General features: G+C 35.0%; 2 protein-coding genes across 3 annotated transcripts in view; both read left to right on the forward strand.

Annotated features, from left to right (window-relative positions):
* The window catches only part of LOC107746549 (collagen alpha-1(XXV) chain-like), a 74,253-nt gene extending 64,385 nt beyond the window's left edge, over window positions 1–9,868 (forward strand). The window contains exons 8-12 of the mRNA XM_016560806.1: window positions 672–743; window positions 1,964–2,080; window positions 7,770–7,796; window positions 7,884–7,910; window positions 9,809–9,868. Coding sequence (XP_016416292.1) covers window positions 672–743; window positions 1,964–2,080; window positions 7,770–7,796; window positions 7,884–7,910; window positions 9,809–9,868 — 303 coding nt within the window. The remainder of the gene's footprint in view (window positions 1–671; window positions 744–1,963; window positions 2,081–7,769; window positions 7,797–7,883; window positions 7,911–9,808) is intronic.
* Window positions 9,869–11,662: 1,794 nt separating this feature from the next.
* On the forward strand, window positions 11,663–17,895 carry LOC107746550 (collagen alpha-1(XXIII) chain-like). 2 transcript variants are annotated; one of them, XM_016560807.1, is made up of 14 exons: window positions 11,663–11,778; window positions 11,933–11,977; window positions 12,151–12,231; window positions 12,317–12,370; window positions 12,468–12,533; window positions 12,705–12,731; window positions 12,959–13,018; window positions 13,201–13,272; window positions 13,557–13,583; window positions 13,700–13,753; window positions 13,884–13,970; window positions 14,240–14,352; window positions 15,354–15,392; window positions 16,009–17,895. In XM_016560807.1, exons 3-14 carry the CDS (start codon window positions 12,211–12,213, stop codon window positions 16,088–16,090), a joined length of 702 nt encoding a protein of 233 aa, XP_016416293.1. In that variant the 5' UTR covers window positions 11,663–11,778; window positions 11,933–11,977; window positions 12,151–12,210; the 3' UTR covers window positions 16,091–17,895. The 2 variants fall into 2 exon arrangements, with proteins under 2 accessions (XP_016416293.1, XP_016416294.1); XM_016560808.1 differs by having other exon boundaries at window positions 14,284–14,352.
* The last annotated feature ends 2,408 nt before the right edge of the window (window positions 17,896–20,303 follow it).

Raw genomic sequence — 20,303 nt, forward strand, 5'->3', positions numbered from 1 at the left:
TTTTTTTGTGTGTGTGTGTGGGAACCATGATACATTTTTTTCTGGATTCTTTGTTGAATAGAAAGTTCAAAAGAACAGCATTTATTTGAAATTAAAATTTATTGTAACATTATAAATGTCTTTACTGTCGTTTTTGATAATTTAATGTATCTTTCATGAATAAAAGTATTAATTTCTTTAATTTTTTTTAATTTAATGACTCCAAACTTTTGAAAGGTAGTGTGCATTAGGTGTAGGTCTGTCATTAGAAGGGTATATCTTGAACTAAAAGTAAATCGACCAAAATCCTGCAAGGTGCTCTGCTGGGTTTGATTTTTCACATTCCAGTTGCAGCGAAATGCCCTGTCAATGCTTTTTGATGACTGCTCTGTGTATCTCTGCTCCTCTGTTCATCCTGTTCCTCTCGCAGGGTCATGGCACTCATGCAGGGCTGCATAGTAATCAGATTCTCATTAAGGTTTGTCTCTTCTCTGCTGCCATAGCCTTCATCTCCAAGCCGCTCCATGTCTGGGACGGCTGTCTTCCTTCATGGCCCCTGAGATCTTGCTCAGTTCCCTCACTATCCCTCAGTCTGAGGTTTTCAGTGCTCTTATTGTTTCTCCTTTGTCTTTTCCTCCATCTGTTTTTCCGGGGTTTTCCTGTCTCCTTGTATTGGGGACTCACATGCACAGATGGTCTTTCCTCGTTACGATCACAGCTACATCTCGGCCGATCAGCCCAGTTTCCAGAGGCGTATGCTGAAGGTAGCATGTGTGCAAGGCATGTGCAGACACTCCCCTTACTAGATCTTCATCTTCCTCGTTTTTAACCCATGTCATTTTGCGTGATTGCTTGTGTTATTGTTTGTGTGTCTCAATATTTACAATCAAATAACCTCATCCATGTGTGAAGGATCAGAGCATTGCATGCAAGTTTGCTGCTTCAATGAATGAGGCTGATGCAGGGTGGATCTCACGAAAAAATATTTGGGTCATATTTTACCACATAATTAAAAAACAACAATAGACTTTATATTTTGGATAAGGAAGTGTAATGCGATATAATGTCACTATGCAAAAAATTTGTGCTGGGCAATGATTAATCACATCCAAAATAAAAGTTTTTGTGTATATAATATATGTGTGTGTACTGTGTATATTTATTATGTATATATAAATACACACACATGCATTTATATATTTAAGAAAAATATGTTATGTTTATATAATAAATATATTTATATATAATATAAATTATATGAATATAAATATATACATGTAAATACATGTTAATATTTTCTAAATATATACTATATGTGTGTGTCTTTATATATACATAATAAATATATACAGTACACACACATATATTATATACACAAAAACTTTTATTTTGGATGTGATTAATCATTGCCCAGCACTACAAAAAATAAATAATAATAATAATGATCCTGAAAATACTGTATTACAATTTTTTTATGAGATTCACCATTTTAGATGTATAAGAATCGACAGATTGTCATTATACACTAAAATTTGGTGTAGAATTTACTTTGAAATGATCTTTACTTAGAAATTGCTGATAGATTAAATATATATATATATACACACACACATATATATATATATATATATAACAGCAAGTAGCAAATACATTTTATTGTGTTAATGTGCTATTAACACAATAACATTTTATGTTTTATTTATAGCTTAGAAATATTTTTTACAGTGCTAAAGGCATAATTATTTTTTATTATTTATTAATGTAATATTATTATTATTATTATTCACTACAGGCTTATATACAATAAATAAGCTGTAATAATGAAACTTAAAACATCATCTTCCATTCACTTTTCCAAAAAAAAAAGATACTTAAACAAAATATATACTTCAAGAAAATTTTATTTGTGCTTTTGTTGTGCTTATGTTTTGCTGTGACTTATTTGAGGAATTTATTCTATATCACATGTCTATGTTTCCATCAGGGTGATCAAGGACAAGCTGGCCCACCTGGACCTCCAGGCCCTCCTGGAGCACCTGGTGCAAGAGGGCCCCCAGGAAACACAGGGAAGGACGGTCCCCGCGGCCCACCAGGAGAATCGGTAAGACGCTTCGCTCATTTTACCTGCTTCTGTGATGCCTTAAAAATTGTGCATTTCCTTGCTTAAAGGGGTCATCTCATGGAAATTGTACAGGCTACAACAGGATTATTTGAATCTTATTTGAATGCTCAAATATAACAACTCAAATCACAGAACAGACTATATCAGATCCAGTCAAGGCAAATAAATGTTTGCATAACCTCTGAAAGATATTGACAGATCTTACTCTCTTAATTGAAAATCAGTTTCATAAATCATATGTGCATTTTCATAAATGATAAGTGCATTCACAGTGGCCTGAAAAAAAGGTGTAGAAACATGGTGTAGAAAAAATTTGCTAATAATTACAGAGAAACAGTGAGTAACAATGTAAAAAGTTGAAGTAGAAAGACTGAAATAGTATTTTTTTGTAAAATGTCCTCCAATAATCTTTGTTTTATTCAACCCCTTGAAAAAATCATTTTACAGTGGATTTGGACACTTAAGCCATACTTAAACTTAACTAAACTTAACTGAAATAAAACGACACATCAAGACTAAAAAAGTGTACAGCAAAACTAAAAAAGTTCCTTTAATTAAACAAATGATATTTTGCTGAACCCCAAATCTCAAAAGCATAATGGAAACTCTTCTAAATGTCCATCACAACTTAACAATAAACACTAAAAAGTCTTTCTCTTTACTGAAAAACATACAAAATTACACTTAATTTTAATATTTATTCTCTGAGTGCAGTCCCATGCAAAGCATACAGGGAACTGCAAATCTACTGCCCAGTTTGTTACTGTTTGTCAACAAAACTGACTCATGATTCATATAGTCTCAACAAAAAATCATTACGTCGCAGCTTAAACATAATGAAATGAGTACATAATGAAAATAAGCCGTGACAAATGTTCAAGAATTGTGTTTGTTCAGCTCAATGTAACAGAGTCATTTTAAAAAGTTAAATATGTTAAAAAATGTAGTGTGTGTGTGTGTGTGTGTGTGTGTGTGTGTGTGTGTGTGTGCGCGATTAAAAAAAAAAAAAAAAAGCATACACAGAGTAAGCAAATGGTGTAGGGCACCAACTAACACCACAAACTGATTTTTTTTTTTTTACCTAGGGGACCCTAATTATACAATTAGATTTTTCTGAAGCTGTTTTTGTACTATAGCAGCCTGTGGTTTACAACAGTTACAGGTTGTACTTTAAAGGTTAGGCATTAGCGTTGCTCCGCTCTGGCCTCTGTCATCTGACGGTTGTGTTTTGTTCAGCCAGAGGTGATGGAGAGAGAGAGGTTAGAGGGGAAAGGGGCAAATCCAGTTCATCATTCGCCCGGCGGGGCGTTTGAAAACCACAGTCTATGCCAGTGCATTATGGCTCACCTAAAGCTAAACCAAATATAGATTTTAAGGCTCAAGACTCATCTGGTTTGGGTAAGACACGGCCACAGTGTGTTCTTGACGAGCTCTGATGTTCCTGAACGTCCCGAAAAGAGATATGGCACGAATCCAGGTTCAGGAACAGTTCTCCCACCATTTCTCTCCTTAGGTCGCTTCAAATTAAGTTCATCCTTTTTAGTTTCTTATCATGAAGGCAGTTTAATTTGGACTAAAAGTGAACTGGAAATGGTTTTATTTCACTCAAACTGGGCTGGTTCTCACTGGCATACTGGTCTGTCAATTTTGTTTTGCAATACCAGGCAGAAATTATTCCTGCATAGTGGCAAATTATGAGAGGCATTACATACTCTTTTCTGTGGAAGTCTGTAATGTCGCTCTTATTAGACTGTTAGTTTCACAAGCCAAGGTTTTGACTATCAGCAGTAAATCTGTAGCATATTATAGATTACTCTGGCCAAGAACCGTTCATTCATATATGAAGAAGCCGTCTGACTGACATTTTAAATTACCAAACTCACTTTGCTTGATTTTACACGACATTTGGGGGTTTGGCAAACATGTGGGGAATCTCATTTACTCAGGATTATCTGCATCAAACTATAGTTTAAATATATATGTGTGTATATGTGTGTGTGTGTACACACAAACACACACAAACACACATGCTACCATTCAAAAGTTTGGGGTCAGTATTTTTTTCAGTGAAATTAATGCTTTTTACAGCAAGGATGTAATAATTTGATTAAAAGTGACAGTAAAGACATTTATAATGTTACAAAAGATTTCTATTTCAAATAAAAGCTGTTCTTTTGAACTTTCTATTCATCAAAAATCCTGAAACGTATCATGGTTTCCACAAAAATACTGTTTTCAACATTGATAAAAATAAGATTTTTTTTTCCAGCAGCAAATCAGCATATTAGAATGATTTCTGAAGGATCATGAGACACTGAAGATTGGAGTAATGATGCTGAAAATACAGCTTTGACATCACAGGAATAAATTACACATTTAAATATATTCAAAAAGAAAAATAGCCTTCCAACAAATCAAAGTTTTGAATGGTATCAGTAAAAAAAACAAAAACATTATATATATATATATGTATAAGTAGCCAGTCTTTGGAAATCACACGCACACAAAAAGTAAAAAAAACAACAACAAAAAACGGTAAATGCATTAAATACATTAAAGGGTTAGTTCACCCAAAAATGAAAATTCTGTCATTAATTACTCACCCTCATGTCGTTTCAAACCCGTAAGACCTTCATTCATCTTCGGAACACAAATTAAGATATTTTGGATGGAATCTGAGAGCTTTCTGACCCTCCCATAGACAGCAAGGATACTACAACGATCAATGCACAGAAACGTATAAGGACATCAGTAAAATAGTCCATGTGACATCAGGGGTTCAACAGTATTTTTACGAAGCTACGAGCTACTTTTTATGCGCAAAGAAAACAATAATAACATAATTTATTCAGCAATTCTTCTCCCCGAGTTACCGTCTTCCGCCATTTTTGAAAAGTAACCCAGAACGTAATCAATGTAATCAGCGTTGTTTACGTTCAGCATTTTCATTTTTGGGTGAACTAACCCTTTAAATGTGACTATGTTAAGCATTTAGTCACATTTGGCAGTTCTAATATGCATATAGAAACAAGGTACTTATGTATATATAAACGAGGTACCAACATCTATACTACCCACTTCAAGCACAAAGTAACACAATTGTGATATCATTTGATGAGTCTAAAAACACATAGTAGGCTAAAACAGCACATGTACAAAGAGAGTCTGTGTGACTGTGCAGAAGTAGAGCTTTTCATAAGAGTCCTGTGGAAAAAAAACTAAGAGACGAGATGTTCTGTTTGCACAGCTCTACTTTGTCGTCAAGCTTGTGTTTAAAGAAATGTTTTATGAAAGCTGAAATCTATGAAATTCTGCACCATGTTGGTCACAGATGTTTCCCTGACATAACAACTTGCTAGCTAGTTATCTCCTATTGTTGTGTTTTTCACTGGCAAAACCACCTTGTTAAGAAGCACAGCTTGAAGGAAGATGGGGAAAGCGAACAGTACAGTGCTTCTGATTTTCCCAAGCGCTTCCTCTGGTTTTGTTCATTTTTGACAGGGAACATAAAATTATGTCTCTGTGTATTGTGGCTGAATACCAGCTTTGAAGTCTGCTTGACATAAAATACTACATCTGACTAGATTATGTGTATGCATATGTGTGCCATGTCTTCATTCATTCTGTTGATAATTTAGGTACAGAATGAGGACAAGAATATCGATTACAAAATGAAAAACATTGCTTGACATCCTAAGTTTATATCATAATACATTCACCCAGCACATCCTCCAAAAGATGCATGCAGTTATATACACTCTTTCTCTCTCTGTGTATGACAAAACACTTAAAACCTCTGTTATAAAATGATAAGAAACCTATAATAACTTAGCATCAATGTGAGCAGGTGTTTGCTATTGGTGGCTAATATTTGATGGCAAACGTTCAACCAAAATAAGCAAAGTTGTACATCACTGCCCCCTAGTGGTTAAATGGCAGACAAACCCGTCTGCAAAAAAAAATGCTGTGAAAATTAACTAGGTAATTAAAATTTTGATAACCTATCCTCTCAGCTTATAGGAAATGAATGGAAGGACAGTTCACATTTATCAAGTTAAATTTCTAAATAAAATAGGCTCCAGATTCACCCCAATTCACCCAAAAATGAACATTTACCTAAAATGGACTCACTCTCAGGCCATCAAAGATGTAGATGGGTTTGTTTCTACATCAGAACAGATTTGAAGAAATGTAGAAATTACATCACTTTCTCACAAATGGATCCTCTGCAGTGAATGGATGCCGTCAGAATGAGAGTTCAAACAGCTGATAAAAACATCACAATAATGCACAAGTAATCCACACAACTCCAGTCCATCAATTAATGTCTTATGAAGAGGAAAGCTGCGTGTTTGTAAGAAACAAATTCATCATTGTGTAGATGGGTTTGTTCTACATCAGAACAGATTTGAAGAAATGTAGAAATTACATCACTTTCTCACAAACGGATCCTCTGCAGTGAATGGGTGCCGTCAGAATGAGAGTCCAAACAGCTGATAAAAACATCACAATAATGCACAAGTAATCCACACAACTCCAGTCCATCAATTTATTTTATTTTTATTTACCTTTATTTAACCAAGTTTGGCCAAAAAACAAGTCCATAATGCATAATAACCTTTAGCTACAAGCTACTTTTTATGCGCAAAGAAAACAATAATAACATAATTTATTCAGCAATTCTTTTCCCCGAGTTACCGTCTTCCACCATTTTGGAGAGTATCCCAGAATGTAATCAATGTAATCAGTGTTGTTTACGTTCAGCATTTTCATTTTTGGGTGAACTAACCCTTTAAATGTGACTATGTTAAGCATTTAGTCACATTTGGCAGTTCTAATATGTATATATAAGCAAGATGTAGATGGGTTTGTTTCTACATCAGAACAGATTTGAAGAAATTTAGAAATTACATCACTTTCTCACAAATGGATCCTCTGCAGTGAATGGGTGCCATCAGAATGAGAGACCAAACAGCTGATAAAAGCATCACAATCATGCACAAGTAATCCACACAACTCCAGTCCATCAATTAATGTCTTATGAAGAGGAAAGCTGCATGTTTGTAAGAAACAAATTCATCATTACGGCATTTTAACGCTAAACCATCACGTTTGGCCAAAAAACAAGTCCATAATGCATAATAACGCTTCCTCCAGTGAAAATATCCATCCCATTTTGTCCTCTCACATCAAAATCCACCAACATATATTTGTTTAGAACTGTTTTAGACTTTTCACTTATAAATGGTGCTTGATCTGTGCATATCTCTCTCCTGATTCAGACGACAACTTTTTTCACTTGAGAAAGCAACATTATGGATAGAGGACTCGTATTTTACAATTAAATTATGTCTCAATGATGGATTTGGTTTTTACAAACACAGAGCTTTTCACATCACAAGCCATGAATTGATGGACTGGAGTCGTGTGGAAAGCGCTATACATATAAATTTGACTTGACTTGATATTTAATGTGAAACTTATACCACAAACTAACCCAACAAGCCATTTAATGTTAATAATGATGCACTGCAACTGAAGGATTGGCACATGACATTTGGTTCTCCGGTCTCTTTTAAAAAAGAGCTCTGGCATCAATCAAACACTGGCGTACATCTTGAAAGTTTGGTGTATTAAAGTAACTCTTAAATACTTTCTGTCTCTCTAGGGTGCTCCTGGACAAGAAGGAATGGAGGTGAGTGGAACCAGCACTGTTTCTGATCAACATGGTCATGGTCTTCATGGCTCACATTATATTATTGTATGTTACTTTCCTCTGCAGGGACAAAAAGGTTTACCAGGAAAACCGGTAAGATTAAAACATATAAAATCTGTGTGTGTGCTCATCCTTGAGGCCAAGATGTTTCTTGTTTTTTTAGGAAAATGTCTTGCTTTCGCAATTTTCTGAAAGACTAAATTCTTTCCTCTTGGCATAAATATGAACAGCATGTTTGAGTGTTTTGCCTTTTGTGCTATAGTGCTTGCTGACTTAAACACTGACGTCTGGTTGCACTGACATCTGTATGAGGTCTTGAATTAGTTTCTGCCTGTTTCACTGGAATGACTTCTAATGTGTAATATCAGTTTGGTTTTAGTACATGTGTGAGACTAAGATGAGAAACATACTGTATGCGAGTATGTTCTAGCCGTGGTGTTGCAGCCGCATGGACCTGTTGTACAAAAAGTCAGCATGAAATGGTGTTCGCAACCATTTTTAATTCTGTAATGTGATTTTATTTCTAAGTGAAACAGGATATAAGAAACATGTTGGTGCTGGACTATATTTTTTATCTGTGAAAATTGAAAAGTGCTATTTGTATGTGACTGGAGGGGGTTTTGGTGATGTCCACCAAAAGGAAAATGTTTCCTTGAAGAAGAAAGCTTTTACATTGAAAAATTACCAAGACCAGGATTTTAAATTTTTTGAATTTTGAATAATTTGCAATTATGTATTGTTCACAACACTGTAAAATCCAATAGTTTACCTTACTTAGATTTAGTTAGTTATCTTTACTTAGTTGTTGTACTTACTAGGTTTTATTAAGTTACAGCTACTTTCAAGGCAAATAAAACAATTTACTATGATCGGTCTTCTAATTAAAGCATTAGTGTATTATTAGTGTGTGTTTATTAATGAACTTTATCAAATTTCTTTTTACATAAATACCTTGAGATGCTTTTATTTGGGTTTATATAATCCTTAAATTGTGTGTGGTAACATGCTAAAGTCACACACAGACTTAAACATTCAGCACGTGAATCACAACAATGGTAACAATTCAATTTCATTTATTTTCATTACTTGTAACAATAACCATTTTATTTGCTAGTAAACCTAAATGAAAGGATCAAGTACCCCCTACAGTTCTTTTGTAGTTACTAGAACTCTCGTGTAAGTAAACTATACTAACTAAGCATCTGTCAGTACAACATACTATTCCTATTTCACTTTACTTCGTTTTTTCAAGGCAATCAGTTTGCATGCTTTTTTTAAGTAAGCCCAACTAATTAGATTCTACAGTGAATAAGACCATCAACATTAAGAAAGTAAGTAGGGTAAATAAAAAAGAAAACTTTCTTTCTTGGTTTTCTAAATACATCTTACTGATCTTATTGTAAACGATTCATGTGTGCATATGTTTCTTTTTTTTTATATATATAATTATTTACCTTTAAGCCCATCATTTTAAATCAAAATGTCATAACTTAATCTTCTGGTGAGTGCCAGGGTTGTAATTGTTAACTAAAACTAAAACCAAAAGAAAACATTCATTACTTAAACTAAACTACATAAAATTAACATTATATTTTATTTTATTTTATTTTAACTAGTTGCCAATGCACCGTTTTTAATTTTTGTTTAGTTAAGTTGATGTATTAAAATAATTAATATAACCTGCAATAAATTAAAACAAAATAATAAAAATAAAAACTATATAAAATGTTCAACAAAATGACTACAACTTTTACTAAAATAAAAATGAAAACAGAAAAAATAAAATATAAAATAAAATCTAATTTAAAATATTAACAAAAATGATAATCGTATATAAGAGCAAGCTCTCATTCAGGTCTGCCTCCATCCAATCAACAACTGATGGACAGATCCAATATCACAATATGGAAGAACAAATCTGTTGCTTTTTCCACGTTTTAGTGTTGAATGTCTTTAAATGCCTGTAAACTGGATGTTTAACTGTTTTACAGGGTGAAGTTGGTGATCAGGGTTACCCAGGACCACAGGGACCCCCAGGTCAGTGTGCTTGACTGTATTGGTTTGATTTGGGCTTTGTATTTCTCAGGGAGATGTTGGAGAACAAGGGCCCCAGGGCGAACCGGTGAGGAACGATGCATCATACGTTTATTCAAAGTGTGCTCATTCAATTTTATGCTGACCATTGTTTTGGACTTTCATAACTTGAATGTGAGGCTTCCAGTGTCATTTGCTTTCAGTGATTTTAGCTGTACACAAAGAGTCAGTTATGCTGCTTGAAATTTTAATTTACTGTCATAATCGTAAATATGCACTGGTTTGTAGCACAAATAGCTTTCCAGAGTTTAAAAAAATTATTTAAAAAAAATTATATTGCACCTAACTTGCATTTAAAAATACTATAGTATTGTACACTTAGGATACAATGTATAAAAATTGAGTGTACCTTTAAAAACATAAATCGAGAAATGAACAAGCAAATGCAACAAAAGTCCATTTTGCTAGCAATGCCAAGATCATAGGTTTAATTCTCAGGTAATACATGAACTGATATAATGTATATCTTGATTGCAATGTATGTTGCTTTGGATGAAACAAAAGCAGAGAAGCACCTCTTCACATCTGAGAATACTTACATATGTGTGATCAGTTGTGTAACAGTTGTTTTGATCGTGGCAGGGCCGCCCTGGTGAAAAAGGCACATCAGGATCCGGTGATATCATTGACTTCAATGGCAAACTCTTAGATGCCTTTCAGGTGAGCCGTGATTTTGTTGATGGCAATTGCTAGAAAAACTTCCTAACGACTGTTATTTTTGCCAGTCGGTCATCTGGATTCATGTAAACTAGATGTTACTGGTTAGACTTCTTGTAATGCAATTATGTAAACAACAGATGACTATAAATTCATGGTTATATTAAAACCAAATGCCATAATATGTTCTGAAATTGCAGTCAGACTTGATTTTTTTTTCTTCTGGCAGGCCATCAAAACCATCAGTGTCTCGGTAACTGTACTGTAGCATGAGTTGCCATTTTTGGCTATTTCAGTTGAACTTGCAGCCTAATTATCCTTAACAAATACTCACTGTGTGTGCTTGTGAATTTAAAACAATTCATTATTATTTCAGCATATCATGCTAATTCAAAATAGATCATTCAAGATACATTTTCAATAATTCAATATAAATATTATAATCAAAGCTGGTAGCATGCATGCAACATTGTTGTAAAATGGTGTGAAGCAAACATCGCTGACTAAATGAAATGTAAAAAATAATTAAAATAAGAATGCTTTGAAACATATTCTTTATGTAACGTACCAAGACATATTTTATCAAATTAGATGTCGTTAGTTGCAAATGTTGTTGTTCTTGTATTGAGAATGTGGATCTGGGTTGTTTAATGAATGCTTCTTGCGGTTACATGTTTACATGTTCTAGACGATGCCATTCTTTGAAATTCTGTGTTTTGTCACATTGCAATTGAGAAATAGGAGGAAAAATTAGGAATTTTATCGTTTTGGACATTTGCAAGGCTTTGTGGTCATCTCTATCAACAGTATAATCAGTCTGAAATGTTTATCGAACCACAAAGCGTGACAGATACATTGAATACGGTGACAAGGAAATGCAAAAATGTCGGCCGTAATTATGGTTTGTATCAGTCTAAAGAACAGCAATATTTCCTTCAAAGAATGCCATCAACATTGTGAAGTATCATTCAGGATGTTGTTTTCATACTCCACAAGATTTCACATGAAGAATTATATTGGAACAACATTTCCTGTTTTATAGCAGTCGTAAAATGAGGTCTATCAGAGGTTTGTGGTTCTCAAAATGTAAAGTGGTTTTGCAAAAAGAGCATTTTATAAGCTTTAATTATGTCTGTTCCGCTTGCTTAACTAACAGGGACCACCTGGCCCTCCTGGACCCCCGGGACCACCCGGAAAAGAAGGTTCAAAGGTGAATATCGAAATCTGCTAAACTCCTAATGAGTGGCTCAGAGTGTGTTGTTTCCATGATTTTTGTATTTAAAGCCACACAAAGCTTGTGCTAGAACTAAATGATCTAATTCATATCAATTCTGAACTTCTGTGTGTTTCATTCATCCAAACAGGGTGAACTTGGCTTGCCTGGCCCTGCTGGGGTTGATGGCGAAACGGTGATAATTGGTTCAACTCATTTACAAGAATATCAGTTGTTTTATTTTTATTTTATAGAAATATACAAAGTTTTGCAAGGACAAGCACCTATATAGAACCTACAGCATATGAGCTATTCTGATGTTCATGCAGATGAGTTGCTAATCAATATTTGGATTGTTTTGATCATCAGGGTGAAAAGGGAGACACTGGGGAGCCTGGTGAACCTGGAGACAGGGGGGAGAAAGGAGAAATGGGCCTCTCTGGTCCCTCTGTAAGTATTCAAAGTGATAAATCTTCTAAATCCAATTTATTTGTTGTCATATTATCATTTATAATATTAATCAAATGTGTTATAGGGAATGGATGGGCAGAAAGGAGAGAAAGGAGAGTCTATACTAGAAGACAATCTGGTCAGTACAATTGCACCCACATTTTTTTATTTTTTTATTAATATTCTAGTATTAAGAATACAGTTATCTTTAGCTGTGGTTTTATGGCTGTCTACAGGTTCAGATGATTTCACAGCCTGGACCACCAGGGCCTCCAGGTCCACCAGGACCACCTGGATACATGGTGAGGCACATCTTAGATATGCATGATATTATGCTTTCAGTTAATTTGATAACTTAACCTGACCATAAATTCTCCCTTCTTTTTTTGCCATTTATCTGCAAGATCTTGACTTTTAAGAGTGATATCATAACATCATTCAAAGATTATGACAGATTTTTATTTGTGTTTTAGGGTCATCGTGGCTTGTCAGGCCCCAAAGTAGGTGTTTATTTTATTTTATTTTTTATTATTCAGACTTTAAACAAAGTCTATTCATTTAGTGATTTATCCTAAATTGAGTGGTTTATCAAACTTTTTGTCTTGATATGAAACACGTCATCATAAAGCTAACTTAACTACTTTAAACTTCCTAATAAACGGAGATATCCAGTAAAATCATACTCCATGCATTGTATCAGTCTAACGCTGTATTGAATCTCTCATAGGGCGATCCAGGGGAGAGTATTAAAGGAGAGAAGGGAGAAACTGGTGCTGCAGGAATACAAGTGAGACCACATCTAATCTCATAATGCACTAGTCCAGGATTTAAAAACAAAAGCAATATTCTCAAACATGAAACATGACTGGCCTGTGGATGTTGTGATTATGGTGTTATCCATATTCATAACATCTGTAAGCCATAACCATACCATATCCAATGTTTTATACCTATTATTATGTTTTATAGGGCCTTCATGGTCCTCAAGGGGCCCCAGGAGCAACAGGATTAGTTGGTCTTCCCGGCACAAAGGGTGAAAAGGTAAATCAAATCATAAATTCAACTAATTGCTATTTTTAATGACAATTAAGTTTGAGCAGATGTATTTGTGGGGTTTATCTGATTCTTTTTATCTCTCTTTCATTATTTCAGTATTCTCTTTTTAACCCCTCTGTGGTGCTTTATGAATGAATTTTGATTTGATTTGATAAATGTCAGAAATAATGCCTAGACCTAACTGTAAAATAATATTACATTAGTACCTTCCAGATAATCCACACATAAAATATAAATGTAGCTAAAAGTATTTTTGTTATCTTTCACAGGGAAAACAAGGGGAACCTGGATTAGATGTAAACAGCATTTATTTATTCATTCATTCATTCTTACTGTACATACATCTTAAGGATTGATCTTTTGTTTTTCAATGGAAGTTTTCCAGTGTAATTTTGATTTTAATTTACTGTAGGGTTTTCCTGGCATTAAGGGAGACAGGGGTGATCGTGGAGAGAAAGGAGACAGGGTACTGTATGATATTTACCTCAGATAATCAATGAAGCCTTCATACATGTTCAAAAAACAGTCATTTATTCATTTACTGACTGTACATAGTCTTTTACTTAAAACGATCTTGTGGATCCTCCTGTTCACAGGGAGATCGCGGTCCTGTTGGAAAGAGAGGGCTCAAGGGAAAGAAAGGCGAACAGGGGCCGCCGGGTCTGGACCAGCCCTGTCCCGTGGTGCGTGTTATAGCTACTTTTCATGTTTATATGTGGTGATGTGTTACAGATTCATGCTGCTGAAAATCCAGTGAAAAAACATACCGGGTAATTCTGTCAGGAACAACAAAGTGTGCCCATCTGGGAACACCGATATTTCACAGACATCTTTTTCCCTTTTCCACATTTCCTCACCTTTCTTCTGTATGTTTCTATAGACTGATGTTCTGCTTCAGTTTCTCTTTGATTGGACTCTCTAGCGTGAGTGTGTGTGTCTTGTTTGTTTTTAGTCATTATGGCAGTGTATATTGTATATATGTGCTCTCGCTGACAGGGAGCTGATGGATGTAAAAAAGAGGCAGTGGAAACGGGGCAGCCGGCCCCTGAGGCCCCCTGCCCACTGGTACAGTATATCTGCCTGCTTCTCTCTCTGCTCTGTTTATACCTGCAGATTTCTGACACTTCCTGCTTTCGCTGTTAACTACTTCTTTTAAACTATCCTGTGTCTGTCATATACATACTGGTACATTACCGTTCAAATGTTTGGGGCCAGTAAGATTGATTTATTTGAAAGAAATTAATACTTTTATTCAGCAAGGATCAAAAGTGGCTGCACAAACTATAACACGTTCTTTTTCAAATAATTGCTCTTTTGAACTTTATATTCATCAAAGAATCATGAATCTGTTTTGAACTTTATATATATATATATATTCAACTTTAATAATAAGAAGACAAATCAGCATATTAGAATGATTTCTGAAGGATCATGTGAGACTGAAGAATGGAGTAATGATGCTGAAAATACAGCTTTGAATCACAGCAATAAATTACATTCAAAAAAATGTTCTTTTACATTGTAATGATATTTGACAATATTGCTGTTTTTAGCCTTGGTGAGCAAAAAGACTTCTTTCAAAACATTAGAAAATCTTACGACCCGAACATTTAAATGGTAGTGTATATACAACACAATAGAGATTACAGTTAGAGAACATTCATGTTTATTCAAGGTTTATAAAGCCCAAACTGATGCATTAAATATTAACTAAGATCGACGAGAAACATTGTAACTTGTCACGCAAAATCTCATTCATATTTTATTAGTGTTACTCCATAACACGGCATTATTGTGGCGTTTTGCAAGCATGTTTTTTTTTTTTTTTTGTGGTGTTGTGATCATTTGTGGAGTTTGAGATTTTAGGTTGAAGTCTTCATATTTATTTAAAAAATATGTAGTATTATTAGGATTTTGTGTGCAGTGTATGCTTACAGACAATTGTGAAAATTACAATTGATAATTTTTAAAAACCATTTTAACATGAATTTGTTAATTAGAATTGCAATACAGTTGAAAACGGATTCTTTGCTCTTACACCCATTTTTTTTTTTTTTACATTCAAGGGTCCTGATGGACTTCCAATACCAGGTTGCTGGCACAAGGTCAGTAAAACAAAGCATTTATGATACTTGAATATTCCATAACCATGTCTGTACAGTTCATGTGTGTGACTTTAACATTAACAACTGCCTATTTAAATGAATCGACTGCAGTGTGCATCAGTACACATGCCACATAGCTGTTTTATGTTGCAGTTTTGGATTTTTATTTTGGATTTGGCTTTGCTCATCACTAATATCATTTGTTTGTTGTTTTTTTTGCAGTGATGTGTAACCTGAGGCATGTCGTCTGTACATATTGATGTGATATATATTGCTATTTCATACAGCTTTTTTCACTTTTTAAATATTTTTACATTTTATAAAGACAAGAGACTTCAATTAACATTCATCAGTGTTATTTTTTCAACCTTTTTTTATCAGAAGTTGTGGACCAAATAGTGGACACTGCTTTTTTTGGTGTCCATTTAGGTTATTGAATTCTTGAATGAAATCTTTTTTTTTTTCTTTTTTAATTCCTGGAGCATAAAATGTCAGTATTGTTCACCATAAGATGCCTGTAATGTGCCCGGGGAATGTTGCATGGGCATGCTGGACCGACCCGCTCAACTGGTGCCAATACAAGAATTTTGCATCATATCCCCTTTTATTTTCAAAGGAACAGGGAATGCTTCAGAAACTCAAGAGGAAACATCTCTCCCAGCCTTGATTGTCTTCAAGAACCCGAGGAGTTTAAATGACTTTACAGTCCCTCAAATGACGGCATCTCAATAATATTGGTTAATATTGACTGTCCTCAGTATGCAGGTCGAATGAGGGTGCAGACAGCCCTCGCTATGGTCAATTTTTTTCATGGAGGAACATAGTTGAGCTCTTGGAGATGATAAGAGATCAGGGATTGACCTCATGGATGCAGTTGCTCCACAAGACGGCAACAGCAGCCTGATATAAGAGGCTTTGGCATCGGAGATGATACTGAACAGATCCTTATTTTAAGAATATCAATGAACAGTAATTTATAATGATTTATTTCTTATGTGTTACTGTTTTATGCTTGTTTTTTTGTAGTTTTTAACCCGCAAGCAAAAACACAAAGCATCTGGAATTGACGCCCAAAGACTAACTTTGGATGGCGAGCATTTACTTATTAATGCATAAATCATTGATAACAAAAGAAATACTACATCTGTTTTAAATCAGCTCAGCATATACTGAGTGAGAATAGAATGTTATATCGTACCTGTTTATTTACTACTGCATCTACATGTTGCTCACATTTGTTGTGATACTTCGAGATAGAGTATATGTTGACTGTGACTACCTGACGTTGTTTTTAACATCACAATCCTTGATACGTATTCCATAATATTGTTCATAGTAATTTATGATATATATACTGCAGTGCTTTTTGAAGATGGCCAAAACTGGAGGTGTTTTCATAGCCTCAGTTCAGCTATTATGAGGACTCAAGTTTAAGGCTGTTTTTTATGTTTGACAAAGTATTGCTCTATTATCTTTCATAGCATGAAAGCAAAGAAGACATTAGAGATTCCATTTTATCAGTCTCATTTTCTTTCTTTGGCTTTCCAAGATTTAACACAGAGAAAAGACAACCAGAAGAGATGTTTTTTTTTTAAAGGCATTTTAGCATGTTCAGCATACATTTCCATGATGGTGTACCCGCTTTCAGGGATTTAAAACCATTCTACATAAGCTTTTCTGAAATATTTATTGTTCATATTAAATAACTGGTGTAAAAGTTCTTATAATGCATATATGTTACAGATAATGCATTTGAATTTTTATAAGCCTGTCTTTGGTGTTAAATGGCTGACAAAATGTTGCTATGTTACTATGTTGTGATTTACATAACTGTAAAAAAAAAAAATTGATTGACCAACGGCATTATAGCACCATTTTAGAAACAAAACAGAATGGGAGGGCATTTTCAGAACATTTTATTGCTTAACTTTTTGTTTTTCCTTTGAATTTCTTTACAGGTGTGTTTTTTTTCCAAACACAAATAATGTTTGATTTTGAAGATACAGAAAGATGATTTTGAAGATATTTTGCTGCTGAAACAGTATTTGTATTTAATAGTTGACATGGGGTAAGGAAAACAGCCTTACCGACTGCCTGACAGCCATTACATGCATTGGTTTGCTTTCAAAGATGTTTTATAAAATAGAAATTAAAGTTTGTTACTAGTAAATTAGTGAAAACTGTCTTTCCTTTGACCTTGGTCATGGTCAAAAAGTGTGTGGTGTTTCAAAAGTTCTCCACAATCCACTGTAAGCTCACATTCAGACTGTTTCTCTGACACTTTTCATGGTCAAATCAATTCCTAATGGATGAAATCAAATCCTGCACTTTTTCATCATTGCATGAATATTCTGTTTCACTTGAAAATTATGTCACAGTGCGCAAGTAATGAGTAAGAGTGCAGTTTTCTGTTGACTTTAAATGCCAAGGTAATTAAACAGGTTATGACATAAGATTTTTTTGAGGTTTTGACATATAAAAATGTTTGTAACATTTAAACATCCTGCAGGTTTCATAACTTAAAATATCTTCCTCGTTATAAATAAAGCATTTATTAAAGCTCCAAAAATGGCTCGTTTAGATATTGTGGGATCTGTGACGTCATGTGGACAAATATATTTGCATATGATCATCCATTATAAGCCCCACCTACGTGTGTTCACCAGATGCAAATTAAGCAAATCTAACCAATTATAATCACTGGCGCTGTATATTGGATATGGTGTGCACTGTGCATTAATTTTCTGACATACTCCACGCGCTTGAGTCTGCTGACAGCAGAACAACTTGTTGGTGGATTATATGTTTATTCTGAGCATTTGACTAAATGATGTTTTATTAACAAAGTTCGGGAGGAGCGTGTCGGATACTTAGCCTAATTAACACAAGTGGAGCGCACTCAAGTTAATCAACACCAATAGGTATAAATACAGCTGACTTACCTCTATCCATTGATGGTTTATCAGCATCCCTCCACCGCCCCATCTCCTCACTTCGAGTTCTTACTACACCTATTCGGTGTACTTCAGTACTTCAGCTAATTATATGTTAAGTGTGAACTTGTGAAAGATTGTTTTGTGAACAAGGCACAGTGTAATGGAGAGTTCATAAAGAAACTCTTGTTGAAAGATAAAGCAGCCAACTGTATTGGATCTGACATCAGCTGCATCGCAAACCGTAAGTAAAGAGTTTCATAATGCTTTGTTTGTAAATGACGGTTTTATATGGATAGGATGTTTTTAAAACATGCACTGGCGTGCTATAGCAAGGGGGTGTTGATATTATTTTCTATGCAATGATGTTAGCCAATCATAACAGTGGTAGTTTACAGTCAAGCCTTAAAGGAACCACCCCTTAAAATGGATAAGGATCAAAATGAGGGTTGGAAATTTAGTACATCAGTGACAAAAGTCTTTGAAAAAACAAAGGGCAGGTTGCTGGTCTGGAACCTTCAGGTGTGTGTTAACACAATGCTAAAGAGGAAAGACATCAGCAATAATCTTATAGTAGCAATTGTTGATGCCTTCAATCTGGGAAGGGAAATACAGCTATTTCCCAACAATCTGAAGTCCATCATTTCACAGTGAGGAAGATTATTCACATGTGGAAGACATTGAATCTTCCCAGGAGTGGACATCCCAGGAAAATTTACCCCATGGTCAGACTTTACAATACTCCGTATAATAGACAGTATACAATAGAAATGGCAGACAACCCAGCAACTATAGCTCAAACTCTACAAGCCTCAGTTAACATTTTAAATGATAAAGTTTGTGACAGTACAATTAGGAAAAGACCAGAAAGTATGGTATGTTAGGAAGAGGTGCCAGAAGAAACAAACATCTCATACTAAAAGTCACACATGCTGGTGGAGGGCTATTCTAGAGTCAAATCTGAGCCCATCCATCCCGACAGCTAAAGCTTGGCCAAATTTTCAGCAGGACAATGATCCCAAACACACCAGCAAATCTACAACAGAACGGTTGAAAAAGAAAATAATCTAAGTGTTGCAATAGCCCAGTCAAAGTCCAGACCTCATCCTGACTGAAATGCTGTGGTGAGAGCTGTGCATAAACAAATGCCCACAAACCTCAACCAACTGGAGCACCGTTTTAAAGAGTGGGCCAAGAACGATGTTAGAGACTGATAAAGTCATACAGAAAATGATTACTTCATGTTGTTGCTGCTAAAAAGATCTAATATGTCCTGCCAAGAACCAGAAGATTTTTTATAATAAATACAGCTCATGAAAGTAAAAAATCCAGTATTCAGGTCATTCAGTGACCATCCCTACAGTATAAATTCCGGGTATCTCTTGTTCTTTGAAACCAAAACAATGGGGAAGACTGCTGATTTGGCAATGGTCCAGAAGACAATCATTGACACCCTCCACAAAGAGGGTAAGGCTAGTGTGAAGTTTCTGAAATCAGCGATGATTTGGGGTGCCGTGGTGTTGGTCTGCTGGTGTTGGTCCATTGTGTTTTATCAAGTCCAAAGTCAATGCAGCCGTCTACTAGGAGATTTTGGAGCACTTTATGCTTCCATCAGCTGACAAGCTTTATGGTGATGCTGATTTCCTTTTCCAGCAGGACTTTAGCACGTGCCCACACTTCCAAAAGGTTTGCTGACCATGATATTACTGTGCTTGATTGGCCAGCCAACTTGCCTGACCTGAACCCTATATGGAATCCATGAGATATTTTCAAGAGAACGATGAGAAACCGTCGATTCAACAAGACAGACTAGCTGAAGGCTCAATAGCGCCTCAGCAGTGCCACAGGCTGATTGCTTCCATGCCACACCTCACTGATGCTGGAGTTTGTGCTAAAGGAGCCCCGACCAAGTATTGAGTGCATAAATGAACATACTTTACACTTTTCGAACTTTTCTGTTTTGCAAATCCTTTTTTTT

Source organism: Sinocyclocheilus rhinocerous, unplaced genomic scaffold (assembly GCF_001515625.1).
Source record: "Sinocyclocheilus rhinocerous isolate Xijiao unplaced genomic scaffold, SAMN03320098_v1.1 scaffold679, whole genome shotgun sequence".
Lineage (NCBI taxonomy): Eukaryota > Metazoa > Chordata > Actinopteri > Cypriniformes > Cyprinidae > Sinocyclocheilus > Sinocyclocheilus rhinocerous.